The sequence below is a fragment of the Elephantulus edwardii genome, unplaced genomic scaffold, assembly GCF_000299155.1.
Source record: "Elephantulus edwardii isolate Elephantulus edwardi_28Jun2011 unplaced genomic scaffold, EleEdw1.0 scaffold00006, whole genome shotgun sequence".
NCBI classification, from domain to species: Eukaryota; Metazoa; Chordata; class Mammalia; order Macroscelidea; family Macroscelididae; genus Elephantulus; species Elephantulus edwardii.
The window spans coordinates 28,630,463-28,656,759 of NW_006399756.1; the positions used below are offsets into that span (position 1 = coordinate 28,630,463).

The 26,297-nt window shown below is 38.2% G+C and overlaps 1 protein-coding gene across 2 annotated transcripts in view; it reads right to left on the minus strand.

Moving 5' to 3' along the window:
- GBF1 (golgi brefeldin A resistant guanine nucleotide exchange factor 1) overlaps positions 1-26,297 on the minus strand; it is a 128,252-nt gene that overhangs the window by 90,728 nt on the left and 11,227 nt on the right. For both annotated transcript variants that reach the window (XM_006879986.1, XM_006879985.1), the window contains exons 2-3: positions 25,171-25,276; positions 23,741-23,807 (exon numbers count right to left, since the gene is read on the minus strand). In XM_006879986.1, the coding sequence (XP_006880048.1) occupies positions 23,741-23,807; positions 25,171-25,266 (163 nt within the window). In that variant the 5' untranslated portion in view covers positions 25,267-25,276. The remainder of the gene's footprint in view (positions 1-23,740; positions 23,808-25,170; positions 25,277-26,297) is intronic.

Below are 26,297 nucleotides of genomic sequence, written 5' to 3' on the forward strand. Positions count from 1 at the left end.
CATGGCAATGCACCTTTTAATTTCCTGGCTACTGGTGCCAAGAGTGTTGACTGTGGAGCCAAGCAAACTAAAGCTGTGTACAATCTCAATCTCTTTATATATATATAAGAACATGTCTGCAACATCATTGTGTGTTTATATGAACCCTTTCCTATTCTGTGCCATCCTCACATTTCCTGACACATTAGAGCCCACTGTGGTAGTCACCATGAAAATCCACCGGGTCGAGGGTCTTCCTTTCTTTTGCCAACTCTCAGCCTTTTTGAGCATCATGTCCCTCTCCAAGGAACAGCTCCTCCTAGCAACATGTGCAAAGTATATGAGGCAAAGCTTTATTATCTTTGCCTCCAAACAACACTGGTAGCACCCTCTCTCTCCAAGACATATTTGTTTGTTCTTTTGGCAGTCCATGAGATGTTTGACATTATTCTCCAACACCATGGCTCAAAGGCATCAATTCTTCTGTCATCATTATTCATTGTCCAGCTCTTAGATGCAACATTATTAGCAACAGACAAAAGGTGCAAAGAGCCCAAATGTCTAGCAACAAATTGTGATGGATACATATAAATGGAATATTATTCAGCCATAAAATAAAGTCCTGATTCATGCTAAAATCTAATTCATATTTAAAATCATGCTATGTGAAATAAACCAGATAGAAAAGATCACATATTGTATTATTTTATTTATACAAAATAACCAGAACACATAAATCCATAGGCAGATAAGGGAAGGAGAATGAGGAGTAACTGCTAAATGGGCAAATGGTTTCTTTTTTTGAAGCGATGAAATCTTTGGAATAAAAGAGATAGTAGCTGCACAACAGTGTGAATGCAATGAATGAACTGATCTGTTCACTTTAATATAGTTGATTTTTTTTTGTTATGTGAATTTCACTTCAATTTTTTTTAAAAAAAAGTTTTTTAAAATGAAAATCAAGATTCTCTTGAACTCTATCTTATTTTTCCTAGTGCTTTAACAAGATATGCACTTCCCTTCTGGGAACCATAAGCTCAAAAATACTAAACTCGCTGCTATTAAGTTAATTCCAACACATATTCTAACTCTCCAGTGAGTATCCCAGGGATACTCTTAATGGGAGGAGACTATTGATTCTCTCCCAAGGAGCCACAGGTGAATTTGAACTGCTGGAGATGAATGGTCTTTTGGTTAGCAAGGCAACACAATACAGACTACACTACCAGAGCTCCTGGGGAAAGAAGGAAGGAGACTGCCCATCTTTCTTTTGCAGAGTAGCTGGTAGATTTGAACTGCATACCTTTGGGTTAACAGTGCAACTCCTCATCAATAAGCCACGAGAGCTCCTTAGTTTAAATTAGAGCACTTTAAAAGTTATCCTTTAGGGGAGCTCTGGTGGCCTAGTGGCAAGAAGCTGTACTGCAATCCCAAAGGTCCATGGTTTGAATCCACCAGATGCTCTGCTGGAGAAGGAGGGACAATTTCCTCCTGTACCAGTCAGATCTGATTTGATGGTACATGCACAAAAAATAATTGAAAAAAATTTTTTAAAAAAGTTACCCTTTATGATTCAAATATTATTTCTACTTTTAAAAAAGTTTTCTTATTGTTACACAAAGAATATGTTATCTCCAGAGTCTTAAGAGCTAATAATGTATTTATTCCCTTATATAGTTTTGGGTTTTGTTACCTTGAAATGACCATTTAAAAGTACCTAGGATCATCAGTAACATACCACTTTACCTCCTCTCTTTACTCCCCTTACTCATCTCTCTGCGTAGAGTACTCACAGTCAGAAATTCCTGTTTTACAAGATATTTTTTTGTTTTGTCTTTTGGTTTTTTGTACATTTCTACATTTCTGTAAACTCTCTATCCTTGAGCTAGAACTTGAGCTTGCCTACATAGACAAATGGACTGCAAACATGGAAGAACTTTATTCTCAAGTAGTTGCTTTTACACATGCACGGAATAGTCTAGTTACGTGAATGTCTCTGTTATGCTTTTAGTAGGTACACAGATATTCAGGTGTACCTTGAAGTATGTTGCTAGAAAGTAAGGTCAACTGAACAGCTAGCCCAGGAGCCTTAGCATCACATCAGCTCCTTTGATATGCATAGCAAAGAGAGGTCCAAGAACAATTAGTATCTACCTCTTATTCATCTACTGTAAATGGCTAATTTGAAGATTAGCTATATAGTTTTGCCTTCATACAAATAAAGTCTCATCACCTTTCTCTAATCCATAATCATATTTTTAATATAAGTTTTTATTAACTCTGTGACCTTGAACATGTTATTTAACCCTCTGGAGTATGAATATTATCTGTGGATACTAATCAAGATCCAATCTATTTAATTGTTGTTGTTATTAAATTTAAAAGTATACTATTATAGACAAGAGAAGCCTTAAGAGACATGATAGCTAAATATAATATAGTATCCTATCTAGGATTCTTGATGAGGAAAAAAATAGTAAGTAAAAAATAAACATAGCTGGATAAAGTTTAGATTATAGATAATAATATTTTACTGGTTCATTAATTATTACAAATGTCCCACACTAATAAAATGTTAATAAGAGAGGATACTAGATGTGAGTTATATGGGAATTCTCTGAATTCTAAAATTATAAATTTATTTAAAACTTAGAAAATACTTGCCGTATAAAAAACTATAGTTTTAAAAAAATCTATAAACCATAAAGATCTAGTAATTGTAAATTATCATAGAATTTAATAGATTTAGCCTTTCATGTAGGCTGCCACAGGTAGGCAGCCATTTTGAGAAGCTCAGAAAACAAAGCTAGGTTGAAAAGTTAAATTTTTGTGTGGAAGGGACCTCAAGTCTAGACCCCAGAAATATCCCAGCTGTTTCCTGCCAGCTGGTGCCTGATGTCTGACTTTGAATAGAGTTAATTTTCTTTATAATTATTGTTGTCTCTCAACCAGTCTTATTTCATGAAAAGTATGGTCACCCTATGAAAAGAGGCTCTATGCATGTACTCACTTTAAGATCCCACAGAATGAGCTAAGGCATGGGCATAGCTGTTTATTTGGTCCATTTCCTAACTGGCTGAAACAGATCTGATTTCTATCCCAACTTGAAATGTAGGAAAAGATAGACACCCAGAGACAGAAAACAGCAAGTGTATCCAACCCTTGCCAACTCCTGTTCAACCCTGGAAAAAAAAAAGAAAGCAAGAGTTCCAGAAGTGCAGGAAATTGTTTCTCAGACAAAAGACAACACTTCCTTTCCCAGAACAATCCATCTCCCACACTGACATCCTGCTTGTGCTATATTTACCCTGCCCAAATCTGTCGATGATATACTTCCAGCTGCATTCTCACCACATGGTCTTGTCACTCAGCTTGAGCACTCAGAGGGGAATCGGTCCAGAGGGCAGAGCCTAGAAATCACTACACACTAATCCATGTTTCCTCTACTGCTACCCTTCAGAGTAAAGTGAGACAAAATACGGACAGTATTACTCCCTGTTTATTTTGGAAGTGACTGGAGAGACAAGAGGTACTTCATTTTATATAGTTGCTAATTTTGACTTCCCTCATGGTAGCCAATGAAGGAACCTGAACAATGAAGGGACTGAAATGAGAAGTTAAAAATAACTTTGCTAATGTGAGTTGGCCAAATAACATCACTTAATAGCTTCTTCCACCCGAGCCCATGAGGATCAGGTCATCCAGTCACCTTATCATAGGGTAAACTCTTTAATTCTAGGTAGGAAGACCATTTCATCCATCCCAACTCATTCTACCTCTTAGCACACTCTACTGAAAAAGATAAATGCAAACACTGGATTAAGTAAAGGCAAACATCAAAGGGGACTTCCATTTTCCTGTTTTGGCTACTCTGTATTGGTCTTTACGGCCACTCTTCTTGCTTCCACCCCAACTCTTCTCCTTCTATTCCTTTCTGTTCATTTCTTTTTACTTTCTGCGTCTTTAGTTGACTTGATTTTCTTTTTCATCTTAATCTCTTTTTTTATCATAACAAGATTCCCTCAATAAAACATAACTGATATCTGATAACGTTTTAATTTGTAATAGTTCTATCATTAGTTTACTCACTAGAGTAATAATAGTAAATGCAAAAAAAAACCCTAAGCCTCAAGAACAAATATCTGTTTCTCCTTGTCTTTTCTTTCGTTCTTAAGGAGCTCAGTCATGCATATTAATTGGATCCTTCAAGTCCCTAAAAAATCAAAAGGCAAGACACAAAGAAATAAGCAGGAAAGAAAAGGGTGACAGTAGATAAGAATGAGAAATGTTTTTCTCATCTTTTCTCACTTAAAGCTCTTGGACAATGGGCTTATAGATTTTCAAAAAGCTTATGTGGATACTTGCAATGAGTCCAATTTTAAAATGAGAGTAAAAGTTGAAATATAATGATGAATTCATACAAGTCCCACTTATTGAAGGAGAAAGGGGACTGGGGAAGACGAGAATTAATTTTACTTGACTATTGCTAATCCATTTTGGAAGAGAAACTTTCATGTTATTGGTTGAGAGGAAAGAGCAAACTTTACTGTGTGATACTATCACATTCATAGAAACTTCCAAACCTCATCTTCATTCTTTCCCAAGATTCACTGAGCCAAAGCTTTTCCCAATTTTCAAAATTCTTCTTAGTTACAGTTGTTGTTTTGTTAGGTGTCATCCACATTAGAATCAACTCAGAGCTGACGTGAGTTTTCAGAGACTGAAAAACAATGAATGCATCTTTCTCCTGAGGAGCATCTGGTGAATTTGAACTGTATGCCTTTGGGTTGGCAGCACAACTCCTCACCACTATGCCATCAGAGCTCTTTTTAGTTATCAGGTATCGTTTAAAAGCAGCATAAAGTATTATCCCTGAGAACTGATTCCTATAGGAAGAGAGAGACAAGCAAGGTAGAAAGTTTTGCACATACTCCTAAAACAAGTCCTCTCAGGACAGGTATCTTAAGCAACCACTCACAATATTCCTTAAAATTTGTCTCTGTACAAAACAACTATGAGATATCATCTTATCCCAATAAGAATAGCAAAATTTAACTGAACAGCAAACATCAAATGCTGGTGAGGCTGTGAAGAAACTGGAACCCTTATTCACTATTGGTAGGAGTGTAAAATGGTGCAACCACTATGGAAGGCTGTATGGCACTTTCTCAAAAAGTTGCAAATAAGGGGAGCTCTGGTGGCCTAGTGGAAAGGAGCTGCAACTACAATGGCGCACGGTTCGAATCCACCAGATGCTCTGCTGGGGGAAGGAGGAACAATCTCCTCCTGTATCAGTCAGATCTGATTTGACAGTACACTCACACAAAAATAATTGGAAAAAAAAAGTTGCAAATAAAAATACCATTTGACCCAGCAATTCCACTACTGGGAATATACCCTAAAGAAACCATAACCACCACCCAAGCAGATATATGCACACCCAAGTTCATTGCTGCTTTGTTCACAATAGCAAAGAGCTGGAAACAACCCAAGTGCCCACCAACAAACTAATGGATAGAGATGCTCTGGCATATATTCACACAATGAAATACTATGCAGCACTGAAAAACAAGGAACTCATGAAATATTATGCAAAATGGAGGACATTATGCTGAGTGAAATATCTCAGTCACAAAAGGACAAATACTGCATAGTGCCACCGATACAGGCCATAGTCTTTGCAATGACTATTGATGACAGAAGAAGAATTGATGCCTTTGAGCTGTAGTGCTGGAGAAGAGTACTGACTATACCACGGACTGCTAGAATAACAAACAAGTTCTTCCTAGAGAGGGTAAAAACCCAGGCTGCTCCCTAGAGGCAAGGATTCTGAAGCTCCATCTGACATAATGTGGGCATGTTGCAAGGATGGCCATCATGCTTGGGAGGGTGGAGGGACAGTGCGAGAGAGGAAGACCCTTGACGAAATAAATTGACTCAGTGTCTGGGTTAATGGGCTAAGGTGTGTCAGAGACAAAAAGGTTGACTAAGGATAAAGCAGAGTTCAAAAAAGAAGCAGAGTTCAAAGCTGTTGTACATAGGATTGCTATGAGTCACAAGTAACTCAATGGCACATAGCAACAAAAAGAGAATATCCTTTGTAAGAAATACACACTGAAATACTAAGGAATAAACAGTCATTAAATATAACCTATTTTCAAATTATTTAGAAAATTAAATATACACGCGTGTGTGTCAAGAAAGAGTAAACGGATTAAAAAGCAAAAAGGTAAAAAAAAATTTTTTTTAAAAAAAGCAAAAAGGTAAATGGGAGTCCTCTGTTATTATTCTTGCCACTTTTCTGTAAACTTGAGATTATTTCAAAATAAAAACTAAAAAATACTTACCATCAACTCATTAAATGTCCTGCACCAATCAGGTAAGATGGGAAAAGGGGGCCAGCGCACATTCTTAATAGCAGTAAACAGTCTTTGCTAAGAGAGTAAGCTAGTTTCTCCTTTTCTGTGGAGCTTCTGGAAGATGGCCATTACCAATATAAATATTTCCCATCTTCTTCCTTTTGTTACTATGTGATCACAACCCAATTTCACTGACTGCTGAGCCTAAAGTTTACAGGATCACTGAAGGTCCTAGCATTATTTCAAAGTTCCCAAACATGAAAAAATTCTACCAAAACTAGCCACTGTTTCTCCCTTATAAGAACTTAGAGAACAGAATGAGTCTTTAAAGCTCATGAAACGAAACTGATTAAGATGCTAATCTCAGGCTCGCTTGGGAGGATTAATGAACCATATTTGGATTCTGAAAACAGAAATCCACTTTCCCTTGACTAGTTATGCCACAATGCTACTGTCCATGTGGGCTGAACCATGAATCTCTCTTCCTGCATCAAAAAGGAATCTGGATTCTCTGCCAGAGTCACTAGACTCTAGTCACTAACAGTATTTCACTCTAGTAAGCATTAATGATATAACTTTAATGCAGACTCATCCCCTCAAAAAAAAGAAAGCAAAGGAGAAACAAAGATCCAAACTTCAAGTTCAAGAATATAACAGACTCTAAAGCATGCGATACATCACGGGTCTTTTGGTAGAAAACATTTATACTGCGCATCTGCTTCAGGTTCTCTTTTAGAAGACCTGAGCCACTGTTTAGTTGCTTTGTTGCCTTGTTATCTTTCTGTCCTTGAAAATGCCAGGAATACTTTTGGGAGAGACAGGTGACATTCTTTCTTGAGGTCCCAAGGTTCCCATGAGCTAATTCTAAATAAAGGTGCTTTTCTCTGGGATCCAAACAATAAATACATAATGAGATGTTCTACTAGTTACCAAAGCAGAGCCTATGCCAAAGCTACACAAGTTGTGATATTTCTTTCTCACATAAGGTTTCTAAGCTAACGAGAGTGGGTTCTGAAAACACTCAAGTTACTTTTTTTTTCAGAAGCACTCAAGTTTGTTTGTTTTTAACTGGGATTAACCACTAGAACCTGGCTAGAGAAAAGGGACTTCCTAACTTTTTTAGCACTTTAGTAGCATTTAGTAGCTCAAAAATAGCTGTTAAAAATGTCTGTTTTGTATCTTTAAACTTCAAAGTTTTAACAACAATATAAGAAGACTTAAATGTAAAGTTAAATAACATTATTAGAAAAGGGAACTAACCATTGATATTTCATCCTACTGGTACAACCATAGACAACTCCATTCTGAGATGCACAGATTGATTAATCAAAAAGGTTAATAAACAGGCTAATCCAGCCCTAAGACATCCAAAATCCTAAAGTAGCTAATGATGCAATGTAAACAGTATTTCCATGGTCAATGCCAAGGCTAGAGTAGAGGGTGAGAGTAAGACAGATAAGGCAGATACACCACTGCTGCCACTTTTCTGATTACTCTAGAACTTCCCTTTTTCAGTAAAGACAAATAACACTTTCCTGAGATCTGCTGGGTGGACTTCAAATCAGTACCCAGCTGTTCATTCAAATTCTAGAGCAGTTCAAATCATCAACATGCTAGAATATACATTTTATAAGAGAAGGAACAAATATCTATTAGTGTCCTTGAAAACCAGGTCCCTATTAGCTAGTTCAAGGAAACTTGAAGATACAGTGTACCATTATAAATCACCTGTTTAAAAAAAAAAATAAAATAAAAAAATAAATCACCTGTTAACCTAAAGGATGCTGGTTCAAATCCACTAGCTTCTCACAGGAGAAAGGTGAGGCACTCCATCCTTGTTAAGATTTATAGTCTCCAAAACTGATAGAAAAAAGTATGTGCCTGGAAGTGAGGCTCCCGCCTCTGGATCCAGAGCTCCGTGTCTGCACACGTCCCTCACACTGGTGGTGGCTCTGGGCTCCCCCTTGGCCTCCAATGCCACGTGTGTGCCTTGTCACTTAGGCTTGTATTAGAATGTTCCACCTTCTTCTCTGAGCTTGTTCTGCTGTACGGGGGACAACTGCTCTCGAGGAGAATACAAGCCATGAAAAAACCCAAAATAAACTAAAAGTGCATCATGAGTCAGAATCAATTAGATAGTCAGAGGTTTGGTTTTTGGTTTACCTGTTTAGTGTTGGGCACACAGTAAGTCTAAAAAAAAATATGTGTTGAACAGATATATGAACTTCAACTAAAAAGAAAGTTCCTGGGGAAAAAAATTTTTCTTTGAAGTTCCTCCAATAGATCTGATTCCCAATTCAACCCACTAGAAGATTTAAAACAATAGCCACTTCTTACATGATATGTTATGCTCCCTTTTCCCTAATCCAGCTTAAAATATAAAAAGAACAAGGTATAAGTTGTCTGTTGTTAGATACCATCAATTCAGAACCTCCCCATAGCTGGCCCTCTAGCAGGTTATTAGGGACAAAAATCACATGGAAGGAGACTGCCCATCTTTCTCTCAGAGTAACTTGTGTATTTGAACTGATTGCCTTTGGGATGGCAGCACAATTCCTTACCACTAAACTTTCATAACTCCCTGCCAAGTGACTGTTATTGCTATGTGCCGTCAAGTCACTTGCAACTCATTGTGACCCTATGTACAACAGCCCTAAACCCTGCTCTGTCTTGTGCCAATCTCACTGTCTCTGACACACCCACCCTGATTACCCTAGTCACTGAATCAATCCACCTCATAGAGGGCCTTCTCCTCTTGCACTGTCCCTCCACCCTCCCAAGCACGACGTCCTTCTCCAAGGACCGGTCCCCCTCCTTGCAACATGTCTAAAGTATGTCAGATGAAGCTTCAGAATTGTTGCCTCCAAGGAGCAGCCTGGTTTAAACCTCTCTAGGATGAACCTATTCGTTTTCTTAGCAGTCCATAGTATATTCAATACTCCTCTCTGGCACCACAGCTCAAAGGCATCAATTCTCCTTCTATCTGCCCTAGTCATTGTCCAGCTTTCGGATGCAGAGCAAGGGATTGTAAAGACCATAGCTTGTATCAGACGCACCTTAGTCTCCAGAGAGACACCACTGCTCTTCAGTACTTTCGAGAGGTCCCTAACAGCAGACTTCCCCATCGCAATACATCTTTTCATTTCCTGGCTACTGGTGCCAAGAGTGTTGACTGTGGAGCCAAGCAAACTAAAGCTGTGTACAATCTCAATCTCTTCACCACCCATCCTGATGCTGCCAATTGGCCCAGGGGTGAGAATCTTTGTCTTCTTGATACTGAGCCTCAATCCATATTGAAGGCTGCAGTCCTTGACCCTTGTAGTAAGTGCTTCAGGTCCTCCTCAGTTTCAGCAAGCAGGGTTGTGTCACCTGTATAATACAGATTGCTGATGAATCTTCCACCAATCCTGATGCCATACTTCTCCTCTTACAGCCCAGCCTCCCAGATAATCTGTTCTGTATATAGGTTGAAAAGGTATGAAAATAGGACACATCTCTGGCATATACCCTTCCCAATTTTTAACAATGCAGTGTTTCCTTGCTCTGTTCTGACGACTGTCTCCTGATCCAAGCATAGGTTTCGCATTAGCACAATCAAGTGTTCTGGGATTCCCATTCTTCTCAGAATCAGCCACAGTTTGTTATGATCCACACAAACACCTTTACATAATCAATGAAACACAGATAAGACATTCCTCTGGTATTTCCTGCTTTCAGCTAAGATCCATCTAAAATTAGCTACAATATCCCTAGTACCACGATCCCTTCTAAGACCCAGCCTGGACTTCGGGCAGTTCTCTGTTGATGTGTCAGTCATAATTGTATCCATAATCCTTATTTCCTCAGGGAAGAATACTACTTAGCCTAACATTCTCTAGGGCTCCAATGAATTAAATGACCTCAAATGAATTCCTGCCTTGCAAAAGCTGATTTGTTCAGAGAGAAACAATCATCCATATAGAACTGCTTTATTGAAAAGCAATTTATTGACATCAGTTGAGAGTCTACTGGTTCCCAAAGGTCAAAAGTGCTAAGGCACCTCACTGAGTCATTCCTTTACTGAATGCCAAGAAAGAAAAAATAAAAGTCTTTTATCTCCTGTTTTCCTGAAGCAAAGAGGAGAAATTAAGGTATTGACTGTTCTCCATCTATCACCCTTCCTTAATGAGGTGATATGAGCTAATATAATCTGTCTCCATTTTTCTCCACACGCAGCTCTATGTCCTAATGTGTGACCAAAAAGAAGAATGTACTCATCCTTTTCAATACTTTTCAATTCTGCCCAAGAATAAAACCGCTGAGACAAATTCCAACCAGTGTTGGAACAGGAATAAATCATAAGCTCTCTCCTCAGGCTTTCAATTTTTCTGATCATGATCTACAGTAAGAATTGATTGATCAAAGATTATAATTAATCAATTATAATTAATATTTTTAAACAAAATGTGTATTAATGAAAAACTAGTATGATTTTTAAACTTTCACTCAAATAAATTAAAAAATATCAAACATTTGAGAGAATAAAAGTAGTACATTTTACACTGCAACTTGGAACAAACATTGTTTCTAATTAAACAATTAACAATTAACAAAATTGTTTCTAATTAAAACAAGTTTCACAAAACAACAATTTCACCCATGTAGGAGGCACAAATATTTCCAATTCTATTCCATTCCTTTTTATTCTCCTTAATGTTGTCTGCTTATAACAAAAAGCAAAGAAATGCTCAAAAACTAATGGTATTGTGTCAAAAAAAACCCTAAAGAAACGAATTTGAAAGAGCTCTCTTTCACCAAATTTGGAATTATTTGAGTATCAAGATTAATTATAAAAATTATAAAAACTGAATAAATAAAAATCCATACATACATTTAATAAGGGGGAGGAACTTTTCATCTGTCACTGTTAGTCATGATTACTGACCCTAACTCATTATGCTGAAGACTGGATATTATAGGGACATAATATTTACCCTGCCTTTTTTAGGAGAAACAAATTCATCTTCCAATGATGAGAGGAAGCAATTCTTTACAGAAAACGTCAGCTAACAAAAGTATAGAGTGACAGGTTTTTAAAAACCATTTTCCTGTCACAAAGAAATGAATGATTTAAGCAAAGTTTCATCAACAGATGATCAATAGGTAAAAAAATGTAAGAGGACAGGATATTCACAAGGTGCCAAATTATAACCTCAGACTACTTATTACAAAAGGAAAAATAATATAATGGGAATATGTGACTAATACCACTAGAACCAAGTAATCATACTTAGCATTACCACCTGTGAGATAATCTGAGTGCATGTGTCTCCTGTGGTGATATAATATTAAACGGTATCACTTATAACACTTTTGTAAAAAATGTTTAACCCAAATTTAATTAATTTTATTTCTAACTTCTGGTATACAGAAATTCCACCAGCACCTCCAAGGCAGAGCGATGGGCCATCACTCCTGTTAAGATTTATAGCCTAAGAAATTCAACGGAGGGTCCCCATGAGTTGGGATAAGCTCAATGACAGTGAGTTCTGAGAGAATCTAGAAAGTATGTAAGATAGAGGAACAAGTTAAACAATACCGCAGGGATGAGCCTTGGTGGTGTAGTCCATAGGAAATTTTGCAGGTAACCTAAAGGTGGAGCCTCAAAACCACATCTCCAAAGCACTAAAAGAGCAATGGTGTCACTTTAAAGACTAAGGTGTATCCAAATCCATGTCATGGTTTTTTAAATGCATCCTATGCAACTCAAAGTTTGACAGTGAATAAGAATGACAGAAGAATAATCAATGCCTTTGAAATATGGCATTAGAGTATTGAGTATCACACTGGCTGCCAAAAGGACAAACAAGTTCTTTAAGGAAGTTTAATCAGGGCTCTTCTTAGAGGTGAGGATGATGAAACTTCATCTCACATACTTTGGGCATGCTGTCAGGAGGGGCCAGTCCTGGAAAAACGACATCACACTGGGAAAGTATGAGGGTTAGAGAAAGAAAGACTCTCAATGAGATGGACTGACACAGCGACTGTAAAAATGGGCTCAAGCATATCAGAGAGATCATGAGGAATGCTCAGGAGAGGACACGGTTCTGAGCTCTTGTTCATAGGGTGTCTATAAGCTGAAGTCAACTTGATGGCACCAAACAATAACCATCACCACCGAGAGGGCAGACCTATTACCATCTCAGCTCTGACTTTATTATCAGTTGGTGCCAGTCTTCTTTTTCTAAAAGAATTTTTAATTTTGCGTTACTTTAATTTCCCATAGCACTTTGAGGTGCCAGTTCTCTTAAACTTGTTATTTGCCCAAAGAGAAGAATGAAGTTTCATAAAAATTTATGTAGAATGAGGTTTCCTTATTCTACAACCCTGTGCTATGAGCCTCCAAAATTTGTTTATAGATAGATATAGATGCAGTCAATTAATAACGCATTTTACTTGAAAAAGGAAGAACGATCAGTGGGAAGACTCCAAGTAGAGTCAGGGAGATCTCTCTTGTCCTTTTACTTGTAGATTTTTCCCAATTCAGATCTGATCACACGGAAGTTCTTTTCATCCTATTTTCCCCCAACTAATATCCCCAACTACCCTCTTAGCCTTTAGTTCCCAAGCTGCTTTCCAGGACACCTGGAAGCAAGCTACATAGTTGACTGCAGAAAAACGCTTGCTCCCACACTGCATCTGGCCCTGCCTTTCCACCAAATCAAATGCCAATTTATTGCCCTCTGATGTCCAGTCCATCAGGCAACTTCCTGATGCTCCCACTTCACACAGGGCCAGGAACCCAGGCAATAATGTGAGTTCCACAAGTGGGCAAATAATTGCTCAATAAGCGTGGAACAAGGAAAGGTCAGTTATGATCTGTGCACATGTGGCAGCCCTTCACATCTCAACCTACAGTGGTAACAGTGCTAACAGAAGCCTGGTGTTACAGAAGAGGCATGCAATGAAGAGCCAGCCAACAGGCACCCAGGAGTGCTTGTCCATCTAAGTCCTTCAGGATCTCCAGAGAACAAAAAAGAAAGCACAAAGCCCTCAAAACTGAGAAGGAACATTTTATCTCCTGTTTTCCTGAAGGAAAGGGGAGAAATTAAGGTAATGACCGTTCTCCATCTACCACCCTTCCTTGATGAGGTGATCTGTGCTAACATGATCTCCATTTTGCTCCACACACAGCTCTATTTCCTAATGGGTGAATCAAAAAAAGAATGTATTCATTCTTTCCAAAAACATATCCCAAATCATCGCAGAAACTCGGGTAAAAAATTAACTATCTGTGAGCAAACAGAGGTGACTAGAGAGAATCAAGGTTGAGATAAATGAATTCTTCATCTCTCTCAGGATCAAAACTCCATGTTGAATTTCAAACATCTGACTTCCAAAATCCTCTTGGAACTTAGTTCTGGCACTAAGTTCTGAGTTTCAGTGGGTAGAAAAGAAAAAAGGGACTCCGCCTGCCTCCTAGTTAAAAACAAAGCAGCTTTCCCTCCTTTTACTCAACTGACTGCTGTCATGGCAAGTTGGGCACATGCCCAGAGAAGTTGCAGACTTCAAGAGGTGACTGCTAAAAAGGGCAATCCAATAAGAGTCATACCAACCACTCCGACATCCACCACAGTTCATACTGTTACACTGTCCCCTAACATCTGCCAAAAAGAAGTTAGGTGTCTTTGCCTATGATTCTGAGAGCGAAGCTATTATGAATGCCCTTTTCAACCCACTTTCAAATACATGTAGTGGAAAATATGTGCTTTGGCGGCTTAATGGTAAGGACCCAAAGGCTGTCTGCTGACCCAAAGGCTGATGTTCAAATCCACCACTGCTCCAAAGGAGAAAGACAGGCAATATCCTCTTGTGCAATTTACAGTCTCTGAAAACCTGCTGGATGGTCAGCTATGCGTCAGTTCCCATTCAATGGCACATACCACCACTAGACAGCAGAAGGATGCGCTAGATGTTTAGTGGGTAAGGAATTGCACTGTAGACCCAAAGGCAATTGGTTAGAATCCAGCAGATGGGCTATTGCTTCTAATGTGATTTACAGCCTTTGAAAAGCTTCTAGGGGGTCAAATATGAGTCAGTTCTGACTCAGTGGCACACAGTAATAACAAGTAGGTAGGAGACTAAAGGCAGATCCTAGGTTATAAAGTAGATCAGTTCCTAATTGTGCCTTTAAGTTAAATTTGTAAGTAAGTTAGAAAAGGTGAAAACAATTCTTACTTAGATTCACTTTCACTCACTCATTGCTGATGGAATCAACTCATAGCTCACCTTCCACTGGGTTTTTGCAGGTATAAATCACATAGAAGATTACCCATCTTTCAAAAGCCACTGATGGATCCAAATCACTAGAGAGGCACAGTGTTTGGGTTAGCAACACAACTCCCTACAGACTATGCCACCAGAACTCCCAGACTTACTTTAGGCCAAGAAAAAGCTCAAAGTCTTTTCAGTGATTTAAAAGCTGCAACTGCAGCAAGTAAAGATGACTGGGAGTAGGGGCTGGTTCAACTGTTTCAAAGGGAGGAAAAAATTTACATAACATAAAAGGACAAGTATAAGTCAATGATAAAACTGATACAACCCAGGGATTTCCTGTAATTCTGATGGCTAAATGTACTTGGGTATTGTTAGGTGCCATCAAGTTCACTCTGATTAATAGCAATCCTGTGTTCAACAGAATAAAACATGGCCAGTTCTGAGCCATCTTCACGATTACTGCTCTGCTTGAGCCCACTGTTGCAGCTAACGCATCAGTCCACCTCATTGATGGGGCTTGCTCTCTCATCCTATACTTTACCAAGCATGATGTCTTCTAATGGGATTGACCTCTACTGATAACATGACCCAAGCATGTAAGATTAAATCTCAACACCCTTGCTTCTAAGTAGCATTTTGGCTGCACTTTGTTCAAGACAGATTTGCTTGTTCTTTCCACAGTCTATGGTATATTTGAGATTCTTTGGCAATGCCACAATTCAAAAGCATCAATAATTCTCTGGTCTTTTTCATTCATTCATTCAGTTATCAGGGAAAGAGAGAGAAAAAAAGAGAAAGCTGCATCTATGAGAAGACAGACTGAGTAACTGCTTCTCAGTCTTTATTTTCTAACCTCAAACACAAATATCTAGAACTTTTTGTTGAAAAATGCTTAGTGGATAAGGCTCAAAGATTATCTGGAGAAGACCCCAGCAAATAGAAATGATAAAGTCAAGTCATAAATATATAGGACTCTTTAAAGGTGAACTCTGGTGGCCCAGTGTTAAGAAGCTACACTGTCAACCCAAATCCACCAGCTGTTCCATGGGAGAAAGATGGGCAATCAATCTCCTCCTGTGTATTTTACTGCTTCTAAAAAAACCCTCTGGAGTTTCAGCTAGAATTAGGGTTAAGAATATCATCAGAAATAGATACAAGTTTGCCCAACCTTGCTTTTTCCAATACTTAGCCCATTACATGAACTGGTCTTCCAATTTTTATTGTATGTAATAATGCTTTATCAACTAGTTGCTGACTAGTCAATTTTAACTCATGACAACCCATTGGGTAATAGGTTGAGCTCCACAGGGTTTTCAATGGCTGGCTTTTTGAAGTAGATTTCCAGGCCTTTCTTCCAACGCACCTCTGGGTAGACTCAAACTACAAACTTTCTGTTAGCAGCCAAGAGCATTAACCATTTACACCGTTCAGGGACTCTAGTTCTTTCAGTTTCCATTTATTCAGGCCTTGAGCAATTTGCAAGCTTAGACTCAAGCATGGCAAAGCTAATGATTCATCAGTCTTCTCATGCTCATATTGCTTACTGTACCAGTCCCCAAACTATAAACCAGTATGGAAAAAAACCTGAAAGTCTGTAACTGAAAAATAATGACTAGTAATTTTTTTTTTCAAAAAACATACTCAATCTTTTTCCTGACAGTGACTACTAAAATCTTTTTTTCCTACCTCCTCCGTATGTTCCACGTGAAGTAGATTAAATGTGAGAAATGAAAACATTTTTCGTGTCTACTTAGAAGGCTATTTCTAAGCGGCCTAGGTCAAACATAACATGTCCTGGTTCCCCCAGCTTGGCTTCCAGATTGTTTAATGTGCTCTGTAAACCTTTGGAGGTTAGATGGACTCAAAAAACCTAGCTCAGGCTGTGAATTCACAAAGCTTGAGGCAGACAGAATCCTACAGGTGTGTTTGTCCAGGATAAACTATATTTAAATAAACTCCTGACACATCCACTTTCTCCAAGCACCTGCTTCTCTTTCTTGCACTCAGGCACACCATATTTTGCTGTATGAGTATTTGCTGTAAAAGAAAGATGCTATCCTTCAGAATTATTCTGTGCAACTCACCAGTGTCTTTGGGACTACCTAAACTCTGGTCTGAACAGCTCTTGAAGAGAAAGTCAAACAAACAAATGTATAAGCTATCTTTTCTGTTCAATTCTTTGTCATGTTCATGTGCTATGCAATAGAAAAAGTAGAAATAAGAAATTGCTCTCATTCATTATAAACCATTCCATGTCTGATAGGGGGCCATAGGACATAGAAGAGAAGTCCTTAAGCTTCGCTCTCGGATCAGTTAGTATCAGTTATTTTGTAACACCTATAGCAATGAGGGTAGGAAGTTTGACTGTTTTTATTAGTCCATAGGGAGCTGAACTGCTAACCCAAAGGTGGTACCTTTCTGGCACTTTAAATCCACAACTGGCCCTGTGGGAGAAAGATGCAAAATCTCCATGTGGTTTACAGCCTCTGAAAACCTGCTGAAGGGTGAACTATGAGTTGGTTCCACCGTAAGTGCAATGATCCAGTGCCTAAGTACATAAGCAAAGTGCTGGCATATAGCAGATATTCAATAAACATTGACTAGATATAATTTATTAAGACAAGTCCAAAGGAAAGGGGAATTCTAGGAAAAAAGTGGCCCAAGAAACTATAAGAGTTCCACAGTCAACAAAAAGACTTATCTTGGGTCTCAAGACTCCTGTAGTCTTAGGCTGGACACCTCAAATTCTCATATATCTTTAGAACTAAAAAGGCCTGATACTAACTCTCAAAAAGCAACTCCCTACAGCCCCTTTTATCTTCCCTTCTAACATTCACACACATACATGTGCATGCACACAGACGCATATCATTAAGACATACTCATGCCTAGCCCTAAAGGCTTTAAGGTCATTACAGGCTATTCCATAAGAAAAATCTTAGTTGTGATCACTTTTAGACTATTCTTCTTTTCCTGCTTAAAACCAAAGTCTCTGGTGTTCCAACTCCAAATGCTGGAAGAGTACAGTACAATGAAATAACCCTACCCACCCACCCTCAATTCAGTAAAGACCTGTCTTTCGAGCAGAAAAAAGGACATGAGGGCACAAAGCCATGAACATCTTTCTGAAAGGGCCAGAGAGGTTAAGAATAACATAGCCCTTAACCGTTCCAGAACAGAAAGCAGATAAAGAACCCATAGTCCAGTCCCAGGGTGCCTCTAAAGCTACACCAACAGCAAGAGGTTCATTTACTCATTGTTGACTCAGTTATGGTACTGAAAATGGGGTTTCTTTGGGAAGTTAAGTTGGAGTAATAAAATGTACTAGGGAAGTATGTAAGAGGCAATGAATATCACCCCAAACTAGTCTAGGTTTTAGCGCAAGTTTCAAGGCACAATTCCTCAGTTAGTCCAGGCTCTGGTTTCAGTTCAGCAGTCAAATCCAAATCATCCAGCAAGGTTTACCCCAAAGCGGTTATAAGTCAGCTTCTCCTTGAAGCATCTGGCAATGAACAGCAAAAACATTTAACTGTGCCCAGTACAAATGCAAGAAGCCTCAGTTCATACACTGCCACAGTTTCTCCACAGAAATGCCACATTCTCTTCACTACCATCACCAGGGTCTTGCTCCAGTCTCCCTCAAGTCTTGCTGCCACAAGTCTTGCTCACCTAAAGTCTTGCTGTCCAGGATGAGATGCACACTTTGTCTTATCCTAGTCCCACAGCTGCTGGTGATTTGCAAGACGATGCTGATTTGCAAGAGCATGTGCCTGCAGTCTTGCTTGCGTCAAGTCTTGCCACCCAGTATGGGAAACACTCTTTCTCTTACCCTAGTCCCATAGCTGTTGGTGATTTGCAAGACCATGCCTGCAATTAAGGTAGCTGGAAACCAGATGAAGCTAATGGCTAAAATGCACCAACTTTTAGGTTAACACCACAAGATTTTATTGAATATGGCTGATGGTATCTTAATGGTCAATACAGGTTCATGGTACACAGTTGCTCATATTTCAATCTTAACAAATAATAACATCTCAAAAATATTTGTGGAGTAGAATAACAAGTTAAAGAGATAGATCATTTTTACATTGCCTTTTTCACCATAGACTTCTAACACTGACCAAATTATTGAGATTATGCAAATAAGGTACTTGTGGTCTAAACAAAGGGACTGGGCAGCTTGCCAGTAATGCAAAGAAGGTTCAAAGAGTTGCAAAGAGTAGACTCATGCAGGGAATGGTCAGTTTTCCATCTCAATAAGCTTAAAATGAGATTCCTGGAGATGGAAAGAGGGGGCTTGTCTACCACTAAGAGAAGACAGGAGCAAAGACCATCCTTTGGACTCAGGATTCCTACACTGGGAATCTCCTAGATCCAGGAGAGAGAGAGAGAGAGAGCTGTTAACATCAGATATTCTGAGAGGCAACAAGAAGCAGCCATATAAATAAATAACAAAAACAATAGCAGCAGAGGCAGGAGGACCAGGAGATATGGCATGGTGGGGTTCCTGGTCCACAGAGTAAAAAAGCTGAGTGTCTTTGGACAGGAGACTTACTAGTGGCAAGAGATGCCTGTGGACACTTATTGTAGAGTCAAAGAGTATAACACTTTCCTGCGCATGAAAGAGGCTTGGATAGCTCAAGAGGCCCAAATGGGGCAAGATACCAAGGGTTGCAAGTCACAGAAAGGTCTGCCTGAAGGCACTGCTGAGAAGAGGCTTCTTGACTGATGAACTGTATCCTGAATCTTTACTGATCCTGAACTGTTTCCTTAATAAACCCCATAATCATGAGTACTTTGAGTTCTCTGTGGCCACTGCAATGATTTACTGACTCTAGATGTCACGGAAGGAAAGAGTCATGTCAGAAATGGTTTAAAGAAAAAAGTTGGAGAGAGGTTGCACATCCGAACTCATAGAATCATCCTTGGGTTGTTAATGATGATGGTGATTCTCTTTCCCTCCTCATAAAGAAAAAGGAGGGGGGTGGGAGGAGGGCTGGGCAGGGAGAAAAGTGCAACAATGAATGAATGGAAATGCAAATTCCCTGTAAATGTTCATTTAAATTATTAAAATTTTAAAAAAAATAGATCTAAAAAAAAAAAAAAAGGAAGTCAGACATTCCCACCCTGACATTCATAAAGAGAATTAATCTCAAGGAAAACAATCTTTTTTTATAACAATCTAAGTCTAAATAAAAAGGGCAAAGGTAACCTAATAATCATGGAAGCAAATTATTACAGCAAAATACCACAAACCATAACAAAACTAGAGCTTTTCTATAAGGTTGTATTATATGAAGAGTGCTAAGGACTTGCTTAATCTGGAAAATAAAGAAAACAAAGGTTGTAGACTATGTTGGCTAAAAGTAGCCTTCTAACCCATCTACTCTATCAGACCGACAACCGAAAGTAGCACCAAGTTGCCTAATACAAATAGTCTTTGGATTATAACAAGTTCCATTCCTAAATCTGTCTTTAAGTTGAATTTGTAAGTAAATCAGAACATTTAGGCATGGTTCATCTCTAACTTCAGTCAAATTTTTGTCTCAATATTTGGACAACTTTAGAATCTTAAAAAATATTTTAAAAAGGACTTCCAGATATACTAAACATAATAATGCAGTAGTAATAACAACAATGGTCACAAAGTACCATTCATTTGTTATTGTAGACCATTGTATACACACTAAATTTTTATTATAATTGGCTTTACAGAGGTTGGTTCAAATTATGGGTTACACATAAATCAGATTTCTTTTAACCCAGAGACTGCCTATACTTTGCTTTCCATCCCATGTTAAAGATCTTACCAAACAGTCTAGCAATAAGATTAAAAATAATTCCAATATGGAAGAGCCCCCTCAAACTTGCTAGAAGGATAAAAGGAAATGTATCTTTGGAATGTAAGAGAGAGGCAGTGGTCCCCTGCCCCTAAGACCAGGGCACCCCAGCCCTGCAGGCATCACAGAGTTAACTGCCCACCCGCTCTGAGAAGCACAAAGGTACATCACTGCAACATGCCTAACATTTACATTGCCTCTCTCTGCTCATTAAACAGGTTTTGGTTAAATAATGAACAAACTGTATTACAGACTCCGATGAGAATTCCAAAATTATAAATCAACTGGGAAAGCCCAAAGGGGCAGACAGACAGGGAGGGGGGAGAAGGATAATATTGACTAATATAAAGGGCGCAGCTTGACAGTGGATATTCCTGCCACACCTGATCAAACACACTCCATGGGGGGAGGGGAAAGAGAGCAAGAGAGGGGAAATGGGACAAGACAGGCTGAAATTTGCATCCGGAAAAGATTAAAATGGATTCTTAGGGGATAGAGAAAATACATAATATATATTACTATAAATGCAAAACTGTACTAAAAGCTAACTCAAATGTCAAAGATTACAGCTTGAATAAATTTAAATATAAAAGCCATGTGCTTCCATGAGTTAATGAGAGATATAAAAGGACAAACTGGGCCAAGAGGCTGAACAGAGCCTCATGCTGCCTTTGCTGGGCAATGGGTTCAAAGGACAGCAGAGAACACAATCAGAATCTTCCTTCTACAGCGAGAGCCCTGACAGAAAACTGGAGAATGCCATCCCTATCCCAGTCTATATCTGCTTTTAAAATAAAACAATGCACTGGTTTTTAGCACATTCACAAAAGTAGGCAACAATTAACACTCTAATTCTAGAAGATTTTCATCACCCCAAAAGAGACCTGTACCCATAGCATTCTCTATCCACCCTTACTCATATTTGGAAAACCTGTCTCTGTTTTAACTACTTCAGATTAATCTCCTAAAAGATTGCCAAAAACATTTACAAGACCAAAGGTGAGGGACAGCACGGAAATCTCTCTTAATGTAAGCTAAGGTTTTACCCAAAGCAGAAACATGCAAATTCTGCTCTTGGGGAGACAGTATCTTCCAAGTGCAACTCTCTTTAGATTTGGTAGTACAATACTCAATTATGATAGTCATCAAAAGGCTTAAAAAAAAAAAGAAAGGCTTCAGGTCTTTTGTTCATAGGGTCGCTATGAGTTGTGCTTGACTAGATGGCAAATCAACAGCAACAACATATTCTATTACTCTAAAAGCTACACAGCACGCAGCTATTATGCAATTTAGACAAATACTGAAAGTGAGGTTCAGAAATACATAATTATGAGAATGCTGGTATGAATTTAGTCAATCTACTAAAGACAAACGACGTACTTCTTTCATAATGACCAGATAATACCCCTAGCAGAGTGGGTAGTGCTTATATACATAAAAGATCTTCTGTTTACAAAAAATAGAATAGAAATTTGGTAGAATTTTGGTCTATGAACCACACATTTCTAATAGTGATGGCTTATCAACCAAGTTAGCAGTTTGTTGTTGTTGTTTGATGCTGTCGAGTCGTAGACGACTCAGCGACCCTATGAACGAACAGCCTGACCACTGTTCGTACATCGAGTTTCCGGAGGCAAGCCATTTCGGAAGTGGATGCCGCTCCTACTTCCAGCAAGTTAGCAGACAGCTTATAAAAATGCAAAGTCTTTGTAAAAAGGGACAAAGCCCAAGTTAGTTTCATGAGTTAAACTAAGGAGAAGTCCTAAAATCCCTGCCATCCCTGCTCCAATCTAAATGGTCTATCACACAGTCCGGGTACAGTCCTTTCAATTTTTCTCTCCAAGCTTTAGACTATTTCCCAGTCTCCTACTATTAAAAGGCTTCCAGGAAAGCAGTCCTCCTGACACTGCCAATCAGAAAAATGTGTTTTGTTTCAGTGAAAGAAACAAAAAATTGGTCATGGAGTTCAGAATCCAGGACCACAGGGATAGATGACCCATAAACCTGCTCCTGGAAGCCAGCAATTAGTAGGGGGACGGGTGGAGTCCAGAACCAATGTGCCATGAAACATTTTCTTTCTAGCCTACTCTGTCATCTTCTCAGGCAGGTAATATGCTAAAAATAGAGAACAATGGGACAACTTTGAAGACACCATTTCAACATCTGCCACTGCTGTTGGTCCTGGGAAAACAATGCCATCTCCCTCTTCATTCTAGTGGCAAGTCTGGCAATTCCAGATTACGTTCCTAAGACAACTGACAGAACTGGCTGCTCAGCACATTCTAGTTTTATTAATTCTAAACTGCAGGTAATTTGGGTTCTTAATCCAAAAATGTAACAAAATATGCAACAGATTCAGCTTTGGTAGTTCTAGAGCTGTATTATAAAGAATAACTAAGCCCCTAACAACAAATAACTTTGCATAAGAAAGAGTTTTTATTGCAAGTAATATAAGGTTATACTGTTAATTTTTTTTTTTAATTTTTTTAAAAATTTTATTTTTTTTATTATTTTTTGTGCATGTACCGTCAAATCAGATCTGACAGGTACAGGAGGAAATTGTCCCTCCGTCTCCGGCAGAGCATCTGGCGGATATGAACCGCGTACCTCTGGGATTGCAGTATAGCTTCTTGCCACTAGGCCACCAGAGCTCCCCTTATAATCTCATGGCATGCATGAAGGAGGGAGAAAGTGTTAAAATTAAAAAATGAAATAACAAAAAAGCACTTACTTTTAACACAATCCATGAAGAAGCTTATGATTTTGTAAATGATGAATCCTGACTAAAATGTGTTCCTCACTAGGAATTCAAGGAGTTCTGATGGTGTGGTACATTACGAGTTATGCTAATAACCAAAAGGCCAATGGTTTGAATTCTTAGGAGAAAGATGAGGAGTCACTCCCTCAGAAAGATGTAGTTTCAGTAACCCAATGGATGATGGTTGAGTCAGAAACAACTTGAAAGCAGTGGATGTTGTTTATATCAAGAACTCAGAAAAAAGAATCAACAATGCAACAAATTGGAGATTAGTAAACTCTACCCCTGGCCAAATTGGAACTGTACACTATTTTTATATAGAAAATTTTCCTATAATACAGTCTTGTCCATTCACATATTACCCAAGACTACTTTTGAGCTACAACAGTACAGTTGAGTAGTGGCACAAAGACTACTACATTGGCATTCAAAGTCTAAAATATGTTATTATTTGATCCTTCACAGAAAAAATGTGTAGATCTCTGCAACAAACCAAACATTTGTAAGTTTTCCAGGACAAGTAACCCTACCTAGATGTGGGGACTCACCTGTTATACTGTTTAAAACTTCCTTCAGATGACTGAAACTATGCAGCAGAGGATCCCGTTCTTCATCCTATAGAATACATGGATTAAAAAAATTAAAAGGTCATTATTGGGCCAAAATAGAAAAAAGCAAAAGAAACAAAGATGACCAAAGGTTCTTTCTGTGAATCAAACCAGAAAAATCCAGTAAGTTTTCCTTCCAAGAAAGGTAAGTACTACACTATACAATGACCACAACACTCAAACTATCATACACTACCAGATTTTTTACGTGTATGACTCTTTTTTCTTCCTTCACATTCACTAGGTAATCACATATATTAATTTCAAAGACATTCCTGACTCTACACTCACTTACTGAACTGATTTCTAAAAACATGAAATACTTCCAGATAAATGTATGCATATTCACCAAGTTGCAAATTTCAAAATTTGTGCCAAAAATTGTTATGTACAATTGTACATTCTTAAACACACAATAAGCAACCTGGTAACAAAGAAAGTCAATAATAGGTAAGTTTCTACTTTTCTGATTGGTAAGATATAGCCTACTCAATACACAGACATTATTTAACTTCCAAGAAGTTACATTATTACCAAATCGTATTCTATGCATCAATAACAACAGTAATTAAAATTAATTTGATAGCTAATTAAAACCTTACAAATTCTCCAAACTCTATAAATGTATTGAAATTATCTTATAGAACAGAGTTCAGGTCTTTTGTGCAAAGCTTACTCTGAGTCATATTTGACTCAATGACACTTGATCACTGCGAAATGGGACTAGTGCTGTTATACCTGGAGGAACACTCTTTCACTTTGCACATCACTCTTTGTCAATGTACTGTATGAAGTAACCTGGGTTTGCTGTGATGCTGAACGTTGTACCACTGGGGTACCAAATGCCATAATGGTTTCCCATTGTGGACAGTGTTTGATGGAGCTCCCATTGTAGAACAGATTTGGAAGCAGAAGTGGCATCCACTTCCTAAACCACATGCCTCTGGAAACTATGAACTTGGAGAAACGACGATAGTTATGGAGAGACATTGGGGTTTTTTTGTTCATAGAGTTGCTATGAGTTGTGCTCAACTCAATGCCCATCAACAACAATTAAAACCTTGAAGAATGAGAAAGTAAGAACTCTTTCTGATATTTTTAGGCTTTAAGGAGGTCCTAAATACCAACTTAAATTACTTACAAAACTAGCTAGAAGAATGGAATCATCTTTTGGGTCCCAGATTATTTTTTTTTCAAGCAGCCTAAAATCTGATGCTTATTGGAATAAAACGGAAGGGTCTTTGATACAAAGGGCAATTCTGAATTCTTACTATTCTTCTTATTGCTGGGATATTGGTTACTCTATGAACTAAGGTATCAGATGCCCTGTAACAACTCAGTAATGAGGCTATCAGTCTAGTCCCACTTACCAGTGGGGTGTGAGTACTCCATCGTGCATTTCGTTTGATGGCCCCAACCACAATGTTAATCTCCCCTTGAATAATGTAAATATTCTTATCCACCATCCTGGCAAACCTACCAAAACAATTAAAAGTTCAGTTAGTATTTGTTTTGTAAGAGCATTGTTATTGTTAGCTTCCATCAAGTTGGATCCTGGCTCATGGTAACATTACAAGAGAGCAATACGGGGCCTATAACATCCCAATTATTGGGTATGGATCAGATGACTGTAACCTGTAAGGTTTTCACTGGCTGATTTTCAGTAGTAGATTGCTGAGTCTCTTCCTAATCCATCTTCGTCTAGAAACTTCAATGAAACATGTTCAGCATCACAGTAACATGCAAAGCATTACTTATACTCAAATCACTGATAAGATTAGAATTATGATTTTTATAAGCCAGATTTCCCACCTGTAACACTAAAGTGAAATAAAGTCCACTAATCTTAAGAATTCAAGCACCAATTAAAAAAAAAAAAACAAAAAAAGAATAAAGGCACCAAGTTCTCCCAGAAGTCTCTAGTTTAAGAAATAATTGAAAATGCATCGATTCAGATTTTTAAAATTTTATTTTATTAATTTTAATGAACATTTACAGAGATTTTGGATTTCCATTCATTCATTGTTGCACAATTTTATTTTTGTTTATTATTTTTTGTGTGTACCATCAAATCGGATCTGATCTGACGGGTACAGGAGGAGATTGCCCCTCCTTCTCCAACAGAGCATCTGGTGGATTCGAACCATGTACCCTTGGTATTGCAGTGCAGCTTCTTGCCACTAGGCCACCAAAGCTCCCCAATTCAGAAATTTTTACAAAGGGTATCCCAACACTCTTTAGCAAGAATCTCAAATTTTTTGCAGCCAAGTCCACAAGCCCCAAAATCTCAAGAGGTCTTTAGATAGGCATATAGGTCCACGATACTAGTTTGTTAAAAGACAGTGTTTTGGAATTTCATTTTGCTTTTTATCTCAATAAAGAAGGCTCAAGGTAAAAGAAAAAACTGAACAATGCTATAAGAATAACTTTAATATGGAACCACAATTACAATATCAAATCATAGAATGCACACATTCTACCATGTCAGTTCTATAAA